This window comes from Nomascus leucogenys, chromosome 14 (assembly GCF_006542625.1).
Source record: "Nomascus leucogenys isolate Asia chromosome 14, Asia_NLE_v1, whole genome shotgun sequence".
NCBI lineage: Eukaryota > Metazoa > Chordata > Mammalia > Primates > Hylobatidae > Nomascus > Nomascus leucogenys.
This window is the reverse complement of record NC_044394.1, coordinates 47,663,451-47,681,992: the sequence shown is the minus strand read 5'-3', so window position 1 is coordinate 47,681,992 and position 18,542 is coordinate 47,663,451. Positions and strand designations below refer to the sequence as shown.

Here is an 18,542-nt window from a genome sequence, read left to right as displayed (position 1 = left end):
CTTCCTGCGCCAAAGCCACAGTGGCCTCCCTCAGATTGCTATGACAGAAGGAAAATAAACCACTCTTTGTTTAAGCCACTGTACGTCGGGTTCTCAGGAAATTGCAACCAGTTGCATTCTTAATTGGTACAGCAACTATGGCACCACGCAGACTGCCCTCACCAGGATGATCTTGACCACTCAGTTTTATGACCCATTATTGTACGGAGGAACCAAGCCCACGCTCCTAAAGATCATAATGCTCCTGGAGACTGGCCTAGAGTAGAAGACTGCAGATCATTCACACAAGCTTTCACCCAGCCTTATCTCTGCACAGAGACAGTACGAGGTGCTGGGGGTTCAGAGAGGAAGGTGACCTGGTGTGTGGTGAGGCTCCCCGAGCCATCTAGATAGCGGGAGAGGCAGAAGTATACACAGATACAACCAGAGATGACACAGCCACACAAAGCTACAAAGCAAAGGCCAGAGAAGACAGGAGGGGAAGAAAACCAGCTCGGCCTGCGGCAGCCAGAACACAGGTACACAACTAAGCAGACTTCCAGAGGAAGAAGTAGGCCCTGCTGGTGAGGCTGGGTTCTGGATTCAGTTGACCACAGTATTTACTGAGACCCAAGGTCACTCCTGTTCACCGACATTCGATGTCTCTGTTAACTCCCTTCACCAACAATCTGGTGCTCATGATCTCACTCCAGCCCTGGTAGGCCAGTGTGTGACATGCAAGACACCTGGAAACAGCCTCTAGGAAACACTAGCTCATGAGCTATAAGCATCATGAAAAGCCCTTGAAGCAGCCATTGAAGGGGTGCTGCAGACCAGCCACAGCCCACACCAAGATCACACATGACTCACACACTCCACCCCACCCTTCGTGCCACTGAAGTAGGATGTGGAGCAAGGAGCCTGACCCCAGCACTTCCTGGGATGTGACTGCCTGGGACCCGACAGACACAAAGGGGAAAGCTGTCCTCAGAGAGTTTTGAAGCTTGTGTACAAATGTCCTATCTGAAAATTGCACCCACAAAAACAGGCGTGGGAGCCATGGGGGCAGAAACAAAGCAGAATAGATTCTATAAGCTCGGAAAGCTGTTTCTTTATAAAGCTGTTGCTAATTCATGAGGGTTACATTTTTGAAATATATTAAGTTCTCCTTCCCTTTTAAATTCTCAGGCTTCTGGCTTCCCTGGGAAGAAGCAGTTTTACTTTCCCCTCTAGGCTTTCCTTGCTAAGTCCCAGAAAACAGTCCTCGCAAACCCCACTCATCCTGCATTCTCAGTGTATTTCCAGGGCTGTTGGTCCTCGGTGGTTTCCACTCGCTTGATGTAACAGGAGCTCACCACAGAGACACCAGAAAATGAACCATCAGGGTCACCAGGACAATGAGGAGCTGCTCTCACCACCCGTCCTTGATGACCGTGCTGACCTACGAGTCCTGGGAAATGCTGCCCAGAGGGAACTGCAGAGTTGAGCCGTGGCCTCCAATGCCAAGGCCCACCTGGTGTGAGCTGGGCTGGTCAGTGGGCTCTTGAGGGGTGATGGCAGCTTCCCAAACCCCCAACCAGACTCCCATCTTCAGATGCAATCACTCCCCTCCTACACATATGGGGCCGAATTCAGAGACGCTGGGGTCATCTGCAAGGCCGAGAACAAGGCTTCTGCCTCCTAGACAGCAGGTGCTGAGGGCACAGCTAGGGGGACTGCAAGTGCTACCTGCATCTGCTCGTTCTTCCCCTCCTGGTCACCTGCCAGGCATTCGTCTATGCAGACTGCCCAAGGCCTCTGTGATGGCTCTCATGGGGAGGAGCAAGCCCAGCACTCCTGACACAGACAGCTGCCGGAACGGAACGGAGGCCCATCGGGTGTCGAGAGAACATGCATCGCTCTGTGATCCGAATGCCTCCTAACCCAGGGGGAAGCATCAGCGCCATTCTCCCGCGTGCTCCTTCTCACACCTAAGGTGACCCTCAACCTTCACTCCTGATGCACAGCCCAGGCACCCTCAGGAGAGACTTCACTGGCATTCGAACAGCTTCCTTCAGCAGACAGCTGTGGTTCAGAACCCTTTTCTCCGTCTCAGCTCTCTGCTAAAGACTTCCTCAGGCCTTAGTTTTTCTCACATGTTTAATGGAAGGTTTAGAGTGGAGACCAGTGAGTCTCAGCCTAGTGTTCCCTGGAGGGTTAGAAAACTACAAATGCGAAGGTCTATCCCACACCCCAAAATCTGATGTAGGGTGTGTGTGGAATGTCTCAGTTGTTAGAAAGAGGATTGCCCCAGGGGTTCTCATGCTCAGTTAGGGCTGAGAATCCCTGGAGGAGGTTCAGCTCGGCTTTGGGGCCTTAGAGCAGAAACTGGCGAGGCAGGTGGGTCACAGCTGGTGTGAGGTGGCATCTGACGCTGCAGTCCCACATGGCCCTGCTCTGCTCCACTCATGCTCAGTATGGTCCTTTTGAGGTGTTTATCGTCTGTTTTGCTTAATTTCCTGAGACTGTGACACATAGACAGATTCTAGCCTCAAGGAAGAGAAGCTGCCTTCCCTTCACAGCAGCGGGAACAGGTTTCCTGGGAGACAATGAGGACCACCCACGTAACTCTTCAAATCCAGCCTGAGGTTCCACAGGGAGAGGGGTAACTCACCAAAGATTTTAACCAAACCTTCATCAGGATTTTTTGAATTTGAGGAAAATTCAGGCCAGGTGTGGTGGCTCACGTCTTTAATCCCAGCGCTCTGGGAGGCTGAGGTGGGAGGATCACTTGAGGTCAGGAGTTCGAGACCAGCCTGGGAAACATAGGGAGACCCCAACTCTACAAAAAATAAAAAGTAATTACCTGGGCGTGGTGGTGTGCCCCTGTGGTCCCAGCTACTCAGGAAGCTGAGGCAGGAGGCTCCATTGAGGTCAGGAGTTCATGACCAGCCTGGCTAACATGATGAAACTCCATCTCTACTAAAAATTGTATTTTAGTAATTACTAATTTACTAGTAACTTACTTAGTAATTTATTAGTTTAGTAAATTAGCCGGGCATGGTGGCACGCGCCTGTAATCCCAGCAACTTGGGAGGCTGAGGCAGGATAATCACTTTGAACCTGGGAAGCAGAGGTTGCAGTGAGCCAAGATAGCGCCATTGCACTCTAGCCTGGACGAGAGAGTGACACTCCATCTCAAAAAATTAAAAAATTAAATAAAATTAAATAGTGATGTTTCACAACTCTGTGAGTATACTAAAAACCACTGAATTATATACTTTGTAAAGGGTAAATTTGGCCAGACATGATGGTTCATGCCTGTAATTCCAGCACTTTGGGAGGCCAAGGTAGGAGGATCACTTGAGCCCAGGAGTTTGAGACCAGCCGGGACAACATAGTGAGATCCCTATTTCTATAAAAATTTAAAAAATTAGCTGGGTGTGGTGGTACATGCCTGTGGTCCCAGCTACCTGGGAGGCTGAAGGGAGGATCCTTGGGCCTGGAACGTTGAGGCTGCAATTAGCTGTGATTATGCCACTGCACTCCAGCCCGGGGTGACAGAGGGAGACCCTATCTCAAAAATAATAACAATAAATAGAAAAATAAAATAAAGGGTGCATTTTATTATATATTATATCTCTATAAAGTTGTTACTAATTTTTTTTTTTTAAGACAGGATCCCACTCTGTTGCCCAAGCTTGAGTGCAGTGGTATGATCACGGCTTACTGCAGCCTCGACTTTTTGGGCTCAAGGGATCATCCCACCTCAGCCTCCCTAGTAGCTGGGACCACAGGCATGCAGCACCACCATGCATGGCTAGTTTCTAAATTTTTCATACAGACAGGCTCTCATGATGTTGCCTAGGCTTGTCACAAACTCCTGAGCTCAAGGAATCCTCCTGCCTTGGCCTCCCAAAGTGCTGGAGTTACAAGAGTGAGCCACTGTACCTGGCCTAACGCTGTTATTTTTTTAAATAGTGCGTATATATAGATAAAATCAGGAGGGTTAGTTAGCATATGGTGGTTCTTTATACTAATCTTTCTACTTTTGCATATGTTTGGAAATGCTTACAATGAAAAGTTAAAATACGCATGTATGCCACCCTCCTATAGAGCTCTGAATTTTGAGAAAGCTTCAAAGTTAGGAAAATGTTTTCAGTTACTCCCTCCCCCAAGTAATAAACCCTGAATGGCAGATTTGGGATAGAAGGTAGAGTAGGTAGAGTATCTGTGTTCCCCATACTGTGGGAGGGAAGGCCCTCCTCTGCCCTACTTAGGCTCGAAGTGAGGCCCATGTTTCTCTCCAGCTGCCACAGCAATATACCTTGGATCCAGCAGACAACAAAGAAGAGGGCCACGGCTCTGCTCATCTTTGCCTTAGTCCATGAACCATCATGGAGAAGCCAGTCTTCTGAAGGCCCTTCAGATTCAGCAGCTGTGGACTCCAGGGTACCACGGAACCTAACGGTCTGTGAAGTCACACCCGGAAGTGAGGTGGGGCCTGCTCCACCGTGAGAAGGGGAAGGGCCTGTGTCTGTGGACAGTGACGGGGGCTATGCTGGTGGCCCTGAAGTAACTGCCTCTCTGCTCACTTCCCTCGGCTCCCTGGTGCCTTCCTCCATCCTGCATGTCCTGAGGGCAACAGGATATTAACCAGGACTCTGAAGTCACAAGTGATAAAAGTTCAACTAAATTGGCTGAAGCGAATCGGAAGCAGCTAGAATAGCCAGAAAAATCCTATGATCAATCAAGACATCACAGCTGGGCGAGGAGGCTCACACCTGTAATCCCAGCACTTTGGAAGGCTGAGGCAGGCGGATCACCTGAGGTCAGGAGTTCCAGACCAGCCTGGCCAACATGGTGAAACCCCGTCTCACTAACGAAGTGTTGCTATTTATTGTACTAGGTAAAATTATAACACCAAAAATAGCGTAGACCAATTGATTCGCCCACTTTGTTACTCATGTGTCACTATTTCCCTCTATTACATTTTATAAGTATTAAACTGTTTTCAAAGGAAAAATCTATTTTAGTACCTTGTACTACACTTTTTTCTATTTTTTTCTCCATGTTCATTTTGTAATGGGTCCCACAAATTATGTAGCCAGCCCTGCCCTTGAGCCTTCATGTTCTCACAGTGTGTGTTCCATGGCTGAGATGGCAGATATCTTTTAGGGGTAAAAACTTGCATAAAGAGTTACATAGGGCCGGGCACGGTGGCTCACGCCTATAATCCCAGCAATCTGGGAGGCCGAGGCAGGCAGATCACTTGGTGTCAGGAGTTCAAGACCAGCCTGACCAACATGGTGAAACCCCATCTCTACTAAAAATACAAAAATTAGCCAGGTGTGGTGGCGAGTGCCCATAGTCCCAGCTACTTGAGAGGCTGAGGCAGGAGAATCACTTGCACCTGGGAGGTGGAAGCTGCAGTAAGCCAAGACCACACCACTACACTTCAGCCTGAGCAACAGAGCGAGACTGTCAAAAAAGAAAAAAGAAAATAATCTGCATAGAAGTGGACCCGCACAGTTCAACCCTGTGTTGTGTAGGAGCCAACTGAATCGTCTCCCAGTTCTGGAGGCTGGAGGTTTGAGATCAAGATGTCAGCAGGGCTGGTTCTTTCTGAGGCTGTGAGGGAAGTCTCTGTTCCAGGACGTGGACTCAGATGGCCATCTTCTCCCTGGGTTTGCAAGCCCTCTTCCCTCCATACACACCTGAGTCCACATTTCCTCTTCTAAGAACACAGGATCATATCGGATTAGGGCCTGCCCTAATGACCTCATTTTAACTTGATTTCCTCTGTAAAGACCCTATCTCCAAATACAGTCACATTCTCAGGTTCGGCGGGGTGGCTAGGACTTCAACATATGAAGAGGGGGTACCATGTAATCCGTAACAGCAGGTCATGGTAGCCACAGAAATCTTATTTCTCTAAAATACCTTCCAAAACAAAAACAAAAACTAGAATAAAAAATAACAAAGAATATATAAAACAACACAAAATCTACACCCTCACCATAACCAGAGGACAGAAAATGTCCAAATTCCAAATGACCAGTGGAGCTTGCAGTGAGCCGAGATCGCACCACTGCACTCCAGCCTGGGCAACAGAGTGAGACTCCATCTCAAAAAAAAAAAAACTTAGCTGGGCATGGTGGTGGGAGCCTGTGATCCCAGCTACTCGGGAGGCTGAGGCAGGATAATTGCTTGAACCCGACAGGTGGAGGTTGCAGTGAGCCCAGATCGCGCCACGGCACTCCAGCCTAGGCAACAGAGAAAGACTGTCTCGAAAAAAAAAAAAAAAAAAAAAAAAAGAGAGACCTGAAGGTGCCTCATATGCTGTTCAGAGTCATTCATGCATATAACAGTCTACACTCGGTGTCTGCTTTCTCTTTGCTTTTACTTAGCAATGTGTCCTGATATGTTTCATATGAAATTATGTAGCACTCTCTCATTATTTTTAATGGCTACACAGTGATCTATTTTATGAATGTATAGACACTAGATGCGAATGAATACATACCAATGACTTCATCTGCATAAAGTTCAGAAATAGGCAATACTAATATGTTTTCAAAATTCAGGATGGAGGTCACCTCAGAGGCGGAACAGGTCAGAGACCAAGGGGTAGGAGCTGATGGGGGTGCTGTTCATGCTGTTAGGAAAACAGGATCCTAGGAGAGACAGGGTGACACCATTTTAAAATCAACTGTATCTTTTTTTTTTTTTTTTTTGAGATAGGGTCTGGCTCTGTCACCCAGGCTGGAGTGCAATGGTGGCCCTCCACCTGCAGGCTGGTGGAGGGTTCTCGGCTCACTGCAACCTCCGCCTCCTGGGTTCAAGCGATTCTCCTACCCCAGCCTCCTGAGTAGCTAGGACTACAGATGCAAGCCACCACGCCCAGCTACTTTTTTGTATTTTTAGTAAAGACAGGGTTTCACCGTGTTAGCCAGGATGGTTTCGATCTCCTGACCTCGTGATCTGCCCGCCTCGGCCTCCGAAAGTGCTGGGATTACAGGTGTGAGCCACCGCGCCCTGCCCCAACTGCATCTTAAAACTAGCAAGGCACATTCCTTGCTAGTCCCGAATCGTGGTCATAAGATGCTATGGCTAAAAGAGCAGTTTAGTAATGCCTGCAAGGACAGAATCCTACCACGACAAAATGTCCAGATGCTCCAATATTGCCTAACAATATATGATTTAACACAGTTATAGTTACAGGACTCAATAGCTCACGCCTGTAATCCCAGCACTTTGGGAGTCCAAAGTGGGTGGACTGCTTGAGCTCAGGAGTTCGAGACCAGCCTGGGCAACAGAGCGAAACCCCGTCTCTACTAAAAATACAAAAAAAATTAGCTGGGTGTGATGGTGCACACCTCTGGTCCCAGCTACTTGGGAGGCTGAGGCAGGAGGATAGGTTGAGCCTGGGAGGTGGAGGTTGCAGTGAGCTGAGATCAGGCAACTTCACTCCAGCTTGGGCAACAGGGTGAGACCCTGTCTCAAAAAAAAAAAAAAAAAAAAGAGAGATATATATAGTCATGCTTTGATGTATTTATGCATTAAAATGCCAAGGATAACTTTCTTTAAATCAAAAAGTACTAAATTTTGTTATGCTGTCAGCCCACCCTCATGTAGACATAGCTTAGTTTTTACATAGATAAGACCCCTATATAAGAAGAGTTTAATATAAAGAGGGTGTGCTCCCCCTCTTGCTTTCTGAGGATGGCCTACTCTGTAACTGAGTAGCTTTCAATAAACAATCGCTTCTCACTGCACTCTGCAACTTGCCTTGAACTTCTTCTGGGCAAGATCCAATAACCCTCCCTTGGGGTCTGGATCGGGACCCCTTTTCCAGCAACAATGCTGTTTCTTGAACTCAGTGGTGGTTATGCAAGTGTGTCCACATTTTAATCATTCATTGAAATGTACATGTACACTTGTGATTTCTGCACATTTCTGTACGACACTGTGCTTCAATTTTACAAATTTTAAGCTCACAACCCATTGGGAGAGGTATATATACAGGGAAATAACTATGGATCCGTTTGGTAAACAAATGTAGAACTCAACTATCTTGCACTCTTTTTTTTGTTGTTGTTGTTGAGAAGGAGTCTCGCTCTGACGCCCAGGCTGGAGTGCAGTGGCGCAATCTCTGCTCACTGCAAGCTCCGCCTCCCAGGTTCACGCCATTCTCCTGTCTCAGCCTCCCGAGTAGCTGGGAGGCTACTCGGCGCCCACTGGTCCAGGAAGTACAGGCGCCCGCCACCACGCCTGGCTAATTTTTTGTATTTTTAGTAGAGACGGGGTTTCACCGTGTTAGCCAGGATGGTCTCGATCTCCTGACCTCGTGATCCACCCGCCTCGGCCTCCCAAAGTGCTGGGATTACAGGCGTGGACCATCGCGCCCGGCCCTATCTTGCACTCTTGAAGCAGCTGACTCCAGTGCCGCAGGGGGCTACCTGCGTGCCAATTCCATGCCCAATAATCTTGGGCAGGTTACCAAAGTGTGAAGACCCTGACTGAAAAATGGGAGTAATAATACAACTACTTGATATTGTTGCAAAGATTTAATGTAACCTATGTAAAGTGGGCAGAAGTGCTCCGCAGGCACAGAGGAGGTGCACAATAAATGCCAGGACCAAAATACCACGAAACTGTAATTTTTATGAGGAAAAGGATCTTTTCCTCAATGCTCAACGAGGAAATATTATGCGGCCGTGAGCAATGGCTGACGCCTGTAATCCCGACGCTTTGGAAAGACTAAGCGGGAGGATTGCTTAAGCTCAGGAGTTCGAGACTAGCCCGGGGAACATAGTGAGATCCCTTCTCTACAAAAAAAAAAAAAAAAAAAAAAAAAATTTTAATTAGCTAGCGTTGCGCGGTGGCCGTATGGTGGCCAATGAGGTTTATCCGAAGCGCGATTATTGCTAATTGAAAACTTTTCCCAATACCCCACCGTGACGACTTGCAATATAGTCGACATTGGCAATTTTTAACAGTCTCTACGGAGACTATTTCAGTAAAAATAAATAAATAAATAAATACGGTGCGCGCCTGTAGTCCCCCCTACTGGCTGGCGCGGGAGGATCGCTTGAGCCCAAGGTTTCCAGCCTGAGCGACAGAGCAAGACACCTTATCTAGAAAAAAAGAAAAAATAAATACTTTGGGTGAAATATCCAGGGCCAGCCTCCTTGGAGAGGGCGCTCTCACGAAGGAGCGTGGCCCGAGGTGCTAGGACGCGAGAAAGACGTCTTCCTGGACCAGTGAATTTGCAGTTCCACAGACTCCGGCCGCGCCCACACGCCAGCCCAGCTCCACTTTCTGCCGCCCGCGTCCCCTTTAAGACGGAGCCATGACATCATCCCCGACACTGCGCAGCCTACCTTGGCAACGCCGCGACCACTTTTTTCCGGAAGACCTCAATTGGCTGGCCAGCCTCCGGAGGCCCCGCCCCCTTCGCGCAGGCGGCCCCGGGCACCTGCTGTCAATCGGTCCAGGTGGGAGCGATGATTGGCCGCCGGGCCCGCCCTCCAGAAAGCCCCGCAGGGCTCGCGTAGGCTGCAGGCTCGGGGAGGGAGGGGAGCGGCGCCGCGTCGGGATCTGCCGCCGTCCCGGTCCGCCCGCCCATCCGGTCCCTCCTGCAGCCCGCCTGCTGGGCAGGGCCGGCGCGGCCTGGCCATGGAGTCCTACGACATCATCGCCAACCAGCCTGTGGTCATCGACAACGTGAGGCCCGGCAGCCAGGGGGAGGGCGGGCGCCCCGCCCCCGTGGGCGCACGCGGCGGCGCAGGGAGAGACCCCCGCCCGCCTCGGCGCGTCCTCCGCTCACTGCGTGGCCGTCGCCCCCGCCGGGCCGCTGGCTTCGCCCCGGGGGCGCGCGCCCACTTGGCCCTGTAAGGCCGGCTATGGGGCGAGCCCCCTCGCCCGCGTCGCAGAGCCCCTTCCCCAACCCCTCCCCGAGCCGGGCGGGGAAGTTCGGGAGAGCTTGAGTGACAGCCGGGCGGCCGGGCGGGGACGCGCCCCGGACTCAGTTAAGAGTGCGGTCCCTGGGCAGGTTTCGACGCCAGTCCCTTTCCGCGTGCTTCGGCCCTGGCTCTGGCTGCGTGGCGGAGGTGGGGTAGCATTTGTCCTTTGCACACTGCTGCCTTCATCTTTGGGGCTGCACCCCGAGGCAACAAATGCAGGATGCTCTGTCACCCATATGTCCACCACCATCTGGTTTGCCTTTTGGCTACTTTGACTTTCTCCTTAAATGCTCCCTGTGCTGAGCAAACATTCCACAGCCAGCAGGGCAAAGGAGAGTTCATGGCCACTCTTCCCAGTATCAGCAAGCAATTTGGGGTGATCGTTTGGAAGCCTCAGAGGAAAGATGTCATCAGGCTTCCTGTGGCTTTGTCCTTCAGCAGTGGGGCTTGGCTTGCTTTCAGCTGCCATAGGAAGATTTCTGGCTTCCGAGCTCTGATATGGGGAGAAGATAAGGGCTGGGATCTTTGAGTCTGCCCCTAGCTGGGTATCTGCGTCTGGTGTGCGGGCCTTGGAGTTTTTAGTAATGACTCACTTGTCCTCTTTCTGGGATCTGTCTCCCTCCCACATGACCCCGTGGGGTCCCTGAATGACTGTCTGTTTTGGAGTACCCATGTGGGCTCCCTGAGTCACAGCAGGGGATGTTTAATAAGGTTAGCACTGAGCTTGGGGACGTGCTGTCACACCAGCAGGACGCTGCAGGAAGGAGCAGGCTACTTCCTTTCTTGATGTGCAAATAACTCGTATAGGCTAATCAACAGGCTTATAAGTTAAAAGGGTTACCGCTCGGCCCCTTGGGGATTCCAGCCCCTCCTCTGTAACTTGGAGATGTTTTATTTCTGCTGCAGACTCAGAGGGTTGCGATGAAGAGTGGTGGGGCTGAGTTGAGAAGCTGATCCCTTCGCTGGGTGGGAGGTTTCTAATTTCCCTGTTCTTTGGGGGATCCTTAAGTTCAGCTTCCAGGTGGGGGCAGCGATAGGACCAAGTTCTCCTAGTAGTCTCTGGGAAGCCACTTGAGGGAAGCTGCCAGTCATCCCATGCACCCATTGGTCTTCTCCAGCAGGCCCTGTAGGTCCATGTTCCACGCCTTCTGGGTTCTTGGGGGAGAAGGAAGCTGTTGAAAAGAAAAAAAAAAAACCCATGCAGAGGGGTTTCTTCTAGCTTTGGGGAGTAGCATGTGCTGTGGAATCCTCCTGCTGGAGCCAACCATTAGTTATGCAGAGGAAGGTGCCCTTCATGGTTTCTCTATCTCTGTATTATTGACATTCTGGGCTAGCTCATTGTTGGTAGTGCAGGCTTGCCTGTGCATTGTAGGATGTTTAGCAGCATCCCTGGCCTCTGCCCACTAGATGCCAATAGCATCCCCCACTGCATGTCCCCTCTCCCCAGCTGCCAGACATTGCCAAATGTTGCCAGAGCAGGGGAATACAAAATTGCTCCCAATCTTGAACTGTCGGTGTACTTGTAAATGATCCTGGCAGGGTCCCTGGCTTCCTCCTTGGCCTGCCTTGACGGGGCAGCCAGCTCTCTCCATTGCAGGGGACTGGCTTCATCTGGTGGTGCATGTGGGCAGCTAAACTTTGTTTTTCCTTGCAGGGTTCGGGGGTGATTAAAGCTGGCTTTGCAGGAGACCAGATTCCCAAATACTGTTTCCCAAACTAGTAAGTGTGGCTCAGGCAGCCTCAGTCCTTATGTTTACCTTCTGTAAGAACATTGGCCTTCTGTCACAGGGCTCTTTGAAGACAATTTTTGCTCTGACCTGTATGGAAAACACCAAATTTGTGAGGTTGACACTCTTGAGAGAGCACTGAAAGAACAAGACAAGCGTTCTAGTGGTCCCCTTTGTCTTTGGAGTCTCTCGTTTTGGTCTTGTTGAGCCAGCAAGGGGGAAAAGCAACCAGCATTTCCCTGGGGATGGGATGTGGTAGCAGCAGCAAGAATAAAGGGAGACACCTCCGAGGGGAGCCCTAAACTCGGAGCAGGAAGAGTGAGGAATCAGATGCACAGCCACCCTTTCCTCCCTGGAAGCCCTGGAAGTGTTTTCTGCCGGGCTTGTTTTCAGACTCTAGAAAATGTCTTGTTTCAGTTAAGAGGGGATCCTTTGCCCTGTATGGTACTGGTGGAGGCAGGAATAAGAGATAATTGCAAACCCAGAGAGCCTGGGGTGCCCCTTGCACCCGCCACGAGCCCATTGGGAAAGTTGCCCTTAGGAGCACCTCTTCACAAATCCTGGGGGCTTTGGAATCAGTGGCCTAAAGGCAGGGGACAGCAGGGGATCCTAGGCCCCGAGTGGCAGGCTAGCCCGAGCCCGGCCTGGTCTGGGACAGAGCTAGCATGGTGCTCCCTGTCGAGCTTCAGCATTCCTTCCTGACTGCATGGGTATTAGAGGTTCCTTTGCCTTTAGTGGTAGCTCATCAGATCCTATAGTTTCCAAGAGCTGAATCTCTGATCCAGAAGCCCTGGCAGTGGGGTAGGGTGGCCTCAACTGAGTGACAGCAGGGTGCACAAGGGAGCCCCGACCCAGCTTCCTGGGGCTGTCCTCCCACAGTCTGTGGATGGTGACGGCAGCCCTGCCTCACCGAAGTCAGGAGCGTGGGCTGAGTCACTATGGCTGCAGGAAGCTGACCCTCTGCAAGGGCTGGGCCATGGAGGGCTGGGTTCTGGCGCTCAGACACGCAGCTGTCTCTGCTGACCGTGCCTTCTGACCCTGAGCTTCTTGTCCTCCCTAGGCCCCCTCTCTAGCCCCAAATCCCATAGGCCCCAGTTCCAACCTGTGCCCCCCAGCCACATCCTGGTGTTCGGAGGCCAGGTACTCTCTGGGCGGCTATGGTTGGATTTCAGTTTTTCTGGACACAAGCTCCGCCATGCCCCCTGCCCACCTTGCTGACGTTATCTGTCCTCACAGTGTCGGGCGGCCCAAGCACATGCGGGTGATGGCTGGAGCCCTGGAGGGGGACCTCTTCATCGGACCAAAAGCAGAGGTAACACCGAGGAGCCTGTCCTTCCCTGCGTATGGGGTCCTCAGTTGCAGGGGCATGGCATATGTGAGAGGCCTGTGTTCTTGGGCCTCTGCTGGTGACCTCCCGGGTACGTCCTCCAGGCTCCAGCTGGGAAGTAGAGGGGCACCTCCCCCTCAGATGGGGCAGCAGTTCCTCTTCTAGGGAGCATGGGTAGAGCTCATCATGTCCTGTCTTTTAGAAGCTGTTTGGAAGCTACAGAAACAAGAACTGATCAAAAAGTGATATAAGAGTCAGAATCACACACACTTGATGTCTGCTCTAATGAGGGCCATGGGGCCACCTCTCACAATGGAGCCGGAGTGTCCCACCAAGGGGCTGCATGGCCTGATTAGACCCTCATGAGAGCATGTGTGGGTGTGGAGAGAACAGCAAGCTGAGCTTGGCCAAGGGCAGTTTAGGTGCCTGAGGAGCATTGTGTCGGGTGCCAGGGCGTGGGGCATGCGTGGTTCTGGGCCCAGAAAGGGGAGGCCTGAGCTGGAGGTGCAGAGGGTGGGGGTCTCGCAGATGGGGTCCATAGGAGCCAAGGTGGTGAGAGGAGCTAAGTGGTGCTCGGTGAGAAGGGGCATGGCTAGGGGGACACCGAAGGGCAGGTGGAGGCAGCATGTCAGTGCAAACAGGGGACTGGTGAGGACCAGCCAAAGGGCTAGGGGGAGAGAGGCGCAGGTCAGGGGGCACAGGTGGCCCAGGAGGGGCCGTGTTGGGCGGCTGCAAGGTGCCAGCGCTGGCCAGAGGGGAGCTGGCAGAGCGCGAGGAGAATGTGGGGGATGTGCCGGCAGTGAGAATGGGGAAGAAGAGGGCCTGCAGATTGTGGGGCACGCTGCCACCCTCTCTGATCCCCCCAGCCAAAGCTAGCTGGGCTCTGAGAGCCTAAGAAGCTGGTGGGCAGATGAACCCATGCTGAGTTCAGGACCCGCCACAGACCCTGGGACACCCAGTGAGCAGGGGTGGTTCTGGTCAGGGCAGGTGAGGTTCTGGTCAGGGCAGGTGAGGGTCAGCTTCCAGGAGGGTGGAAAGCAGCCGCTGAGCAAGGGCCGGGTGCCACACCTCCCTTCCCACCCCACCAGGAGCACCGGGGGCTGCTGACCATCCGCTACCCCATGGAGCACGGTGTGGTGCGAGACTGGAACGACATGGAACGCATCTGGCAGTACGTCTACTCCAAGGACCAGCTGCAGACCTTCTCGGAGGAGGTGTGGCGGCTGCCCCTCCTGCATGCTCCGCATTCTCCTGGCTGTGCGCCTCTCCTCTGCGTACCTCCTCACCGGGCTCCCACATTTCCCCTCTGCATTTCTAGAGGGCCTGCTGCCTTTCCGTTTGTGTCTGGGTGCGCATGCATACCCAGTGGCGGCTAGGCAGAACCTTCCAGAGAGAGCCGGATCTCCGGAAGAGTAACTGCCAGCAGATAAAGGGATGGTGCCCTCAGGGGGGTAGGAGGCTGAGCCGCCTGTGCGCCAGTGGGTGTGGCTCTCTGGAAAGAGCCTTCTAGGGCCTTGCAAATTGCCTCCTCGGATGCCTACAACTGTCCCATCCCTCGCAGCATCCTGTGCTCCTCACGGAGGCCCCGCTCAACCCGAGTAAGAACCGGGAGAAGGCGGCAGAGGTGTTCTTTGAGACCTTCAACGTGCCAGCCCTGTTCATCTCCATGCAGGCTGTGCTCAGTCTGTGAGTGCCCCCTAAGCCTGGCCTCTCTGAGTCCTGTCCTCCCTGTGCCGTCCTCCTGCTTGCCATGACCAGGGTCTGACTTCCCTGGAAAAACAGCCCCTTGATGACTTCCTCTAGGGAGTCCCTCGTGTCCTTTCTTCAGACTAGATAATGCAGACGTGCCAGGGTTCCTCCCCTGGGTGAGGAGGTCCCTGTGCCTCAGTGGCTGAGGTGAGGGGATGCTGACCTGGTGACAGGTATGCAACGGGACGCACAACAGGAGTGGTTCTAGACTCGGGGGATGGGGTCACTCACGCCGTGCCCATCTATGAGGGCTTTGCCATGCCCCACTCCATCATGCGGGTGGACATTGCCGGCCGCGACGTCTCCCGCTACCTCCGACTCCTGCTGCGCAAGGAAGGGGTTGACTTCCATACCTCGGCTGAGTTTGAGGTTGTCCGGACAATCAAAGAGGTGACGAGGGGCAAGAGGGTGTGGACACGACCTGGGCTGAGGAAGGGGTGGCACCAAGGCACAGGTGTCCCAGGTGCAGCCTTCTGAGGGCTGTGTCCCTGCCCCCTCAGCGAGCCTGCTACCTGTCCATCAACCCACAGAAGGATGAGGCTCTGGAGACGGAGAAGGTGCAGTACACGTTGCCAGATGGCAGCATGCTTGATGTAAGTGGCCGGGCCTGGCACTGGAGTGGCAGCTGATGCCCGGCCTGGGGGAAGGGGTAGCCTGCTTCTCCAGGAAGCCTGTCTGCCTCAATCTTGTACACTAAAGGTGGGGCCTGCACGATTCCGGGCCCCCGAGCTGCTGTTCCAGCCGGACCTTGTGGGGGATGAGAGTGAGGGGCTCCATGAGGTGGTGGCCTTCGCCATACACAAGTCCGACATGGACTTGCGCCGGACACTGTTCGCCAACATCGTGCTCTCAGGTGGCTCGACGCTTTTCAAAGGTACTGTGGCTTGAGAGTTGGTGATGGTGAGACGAGGCCCAGGGCATCTGGACCCTCAGAGAGTATACCCCCGCCCAGAGCCATTTTCTATTGGCTTTTTGGTGGTGCTCAATTAACATTTTTTTTTAACAGACCAAGATTTAAAATTAAATTTTGTTTACTCTGTGAATAGAGGAGAAGTTTACACAAGCTCTAAAGTGTATTGTGAGTGTTGAGGAAGGAGCATGTGCGGCTTCATCTCACGCTGCCTCTGTGAGGACGCAAGGCCCACAGGCAGCCATGGGGCTGGATCATGTCTCAGCCTTGTCCTTCATCCTGGGAAGAGCTGCTAATAGAGGGCCAGCAGTAGCTGGGGGCCCTGAAGGCTGGGTGCGGGAGCTAGCAGCGAGGAGGCCGGGTGCAGACCCCAGGCTCAGCCAGCTTTGTGTTCACAGGCTTCGGAGACCGACTACTCAGTGAAGTGAAGAAGCTTGCCCCAAAGGATATCAAAATCAAGGTGAGGTTACAGAGGCTCCCCCTGGGGCGCTAGGGTGCTGGCAGACTTGGCATGGGGAGGAAGGGTGGATGGCGCCCCCAGACCCGCTCACTGGCTCACATCCACCCAGCCCTGCTCTTCCCAATGCCGCTGCTGCCACTCCCCAGCTGATGACCTTTGCTGTCAGGCTTCAGGACCTGGGGAAGGTGACTCCAAGGCTAGGAGGGATGGCTTCTGGGTAGGGACCCACAGTTAACGTGGTCACTTCCTCCCTCTAGATCTCGGCCCCACAGGAACGGCTGTACTCCACGTGGATTGGGTGAGGCGGGGCTCAAGGGAGGGCTCTGGGAGGAGACCACTTTACCCTGGATGCTCCTCCCATGGTTGGCCTAGGCCACTGTGGAGGTGGGTGGATTTCCCTCCCAAATTAGGGAAATGGAACTCTGAGTGCCCAGGATGGTGGTTGGTTCCCTGACAGGTCCACAGCAATACTATCCCTCCATCCCCACAGCGGCTCCATCCTGGCCTCGCTGGACACTTTTAAGAAGATGTGGGTGTCCAAAAAGGAGTATGAAGAGGATGGCTCCCGTGCTATTCATCGCAAAACTTTCTAGTGCCCAAGGAGGGCGGGGCATGTTGGGAGACGGGGAGGGAGGGGAGCCAGAGCCTTTAACCCTTTTTGGTCTGGGCTCTTATACTAGGCTTAGGGTCCCCTGCATGCCCCGAACCCCTGGGTGGGCGGCACAGCAGTGCCCCCCTGTAGCCTTCCCCTCTACACACACACGACACACACACGAGTAACATTGAGCTGCATGGACAGGAGCCTTGAGCTGGCGTGTGGGAATTGAGCGCCATGTTGAGCTGTTGTGGGTATCCCCCTGGCAGGGCCAGCTAGGCCTGTGGTTCCCTGCTCTGACTCTCAGGGCTGCCTCCCCGAGCTCCAGGGCCAGAATGCCTGGATGCCTGGGTAGCCAGTTTGGGGAGTGGGCTGCAGGGGGCAGCCAGCAGCTCCCACTGGTGTATCAGTGCATCCATTGCCACCTCCTGTTCGTGACCTGACAGGGTGGCACAGCCCCTTTCACACTCTGTCCTCCTATATTCCTGGGTAGATGCCCTGGTGTAGGGCTGAGTACTGAATGGTCTTCCATCCCCAGCAAGGGGGTCCAGCCCAGGGTCAGGCCCTTCGGAGCCAGGGCAGAGGACGCACGGTGGCCAGAGCTGCTGCACTCTCCTTTTCAGAGCACTTCATCGACTTGCTCCTCCCTCTACCCTTGGCACCCTGGGTGGGAAAGGGTTGATGCTCATCATTTATTGAGGGGAAGCCACTTAATAAGGAGTCAGACCTAAAAGGGGGTGGGGGACATTTTCTTACCTCACCCAAGAAAGAGGTCGTCACTTTTGCTGTGGCCAGGGCCCCACCTCCCTCTCTCAGATATGTACAATAATTTAACACGGTTGCCTGAAAAAAAAAAACTTTTGTAAATCATTATAGTAATAATTATGGACAAGGCCCAGTGTGTGGCTGTTTTCTTGTGGCTCTCTGTGCTGTTGTTTGCTCTTCCATCCCTGGGGACTTTCAGAGAAAGGACCAGAGAGAATGCAACAAGGCACTGGCTCTAGCTCAGCAGTGTGAGGGTTTCAGTGGTTGGCCCAGCAACGTGGCACAAAAGGCCTCAGGAGGCCAGGCTGTCACCCTGGAGCGTAATTCCGTCACCTGTTACCTCCCCTGCTGCAGTCCACCAGGGGAAGTAGAACCAGGCTACCTTCTTTGTCCCCGGACCCTGGACAGGCCTGTTTGAGCACCTCTGCTCACCCCATTCAGCCAGGGCTAAGGCTGGTGGACACCAGCAATGATGCAAGCTCACGCCTTCAGAGAAGTCAGGATGGGGAAGGCAGGGAGAGGCAGAGAGGCTGTGAGCTTAGCCAGGCCCTAGAGGAATAGGCAGAAGAGCAGGGAGAGGAAGGGCAGAAGGAGCAGTGAGGAATTAGGGTTTGGAGAATGTCTGCTCTTTACTTCCTTAAGTGAGCACCTACAGTGTTTCCAGGATGGTGCTGTGTGTTTGGGGCCAAAGGTCAACAAGTTATATCCTTGCCCTAACAAATACGCATGTCAAGGGAGTAAGACAGATGGGCCATTTTAGTACAGAGTTGTGGGGGCCAAGGCATTAGGTGCATAGCCCAACAGGTGGGGCAGGCCGACTTGCAAGGGCCCAGAGGTTAGCCAGAGAGGGGGAAGGCATTCTATGCAGATGTGAGAGCCCAAAGAAGCACCTGGGACCAGTGGGGCTGGAGAGGAAGGCAGGGACCCAATGCCCAGTCAGCAGTGAAGCGTCAGTGGTCTGTGACCATTGTGTGAGATGAACCAAAAAGGTGGGTTGAGCTGGCACGTGGAGGATTGTTAGCTGTGTCCTGGGAGATGGGTGGCCAGCCATAGAAGGATGGTGACCAGAGCAGTGTGTTGTAG

At 53.1% G+C, this 18,542-nt stretch overlaps 2 protein-coding genes and 1 non-coding gene across 4 annotated transcripts in view; 2 read left to right on the top strand and 1 right to left on the bottom strand.

Moving 5' to 3' along the window:
- Positions 1-4,370, bottom strand: part of C14H2orf92 (chromosome 14 C2orf92 homolog) — a 34,028-nt gene extending 29,658 nt beyond the window's left edge. Inside the window, exon 1 of the mRNA XM_030827158.1 lies at positions 4,286-4,370. Within this exon, the coding sequence (XP_030683018.1) occupies positions 4,286-4,331 (46 nt within the window). The 5' untranslated portion in view covers positions 4,332-4,370. The remainder of the gene's footprint in view (positions 1-4,285) is intronic.
- A 4,461-nt stretch (positions 4,371-8,831) lies between these two features.
- Positions 8,832-8,972, top strand: LOC115838515. Its single transcript, XR_004033530.1, has one exon. It is a non-coding gene; the product is annotated as a U4 spliceosomal RNA (small nuclear RNA).
- Positions 8,973-9,372: 400 nt separating this feature from the next.
- On the top strand, positions 9,373-17,593 carry ACTR1B (actin related protein 1B). 2 transcript variants are annotated; one of them, XM_030827157.1, is made up of 11 exons: positions 9,373-9,458; positions 11,581-11,645; positions 12,890-12,965; positions 14,069-14,194; positions 14,542-14,666; positions 14,903-15,119; positions 15,230-15,322; positions 15,429-15,603; positions 16,038-16,099; positions 16,357-16,397; positions 16,590-17,593. In XM_030827157.1, exons 3-11 carry the CDS (start codon positions 12,909-12,911, stop codon positions 16,690-16,692), a joined length of 999 nt encoding a protein of 332 aa, XP_030683017.1. In that variant the 5' UTR covers positions 9,373-9,458; positions 11,581-11,645; positions 12,890-12,908; the 3' UTR covers positions 16,693-17,593. The 2 variants fall into 2 exon arrangements, with proteins under 2 accessions (XP_030683017.1, XP_030683016.1); XM_030827156.1 differs by having other exon boundaries at positions 9,432-9,687.
- Positions 17,594-18,542: the final 949 nt, after the last annotated feature.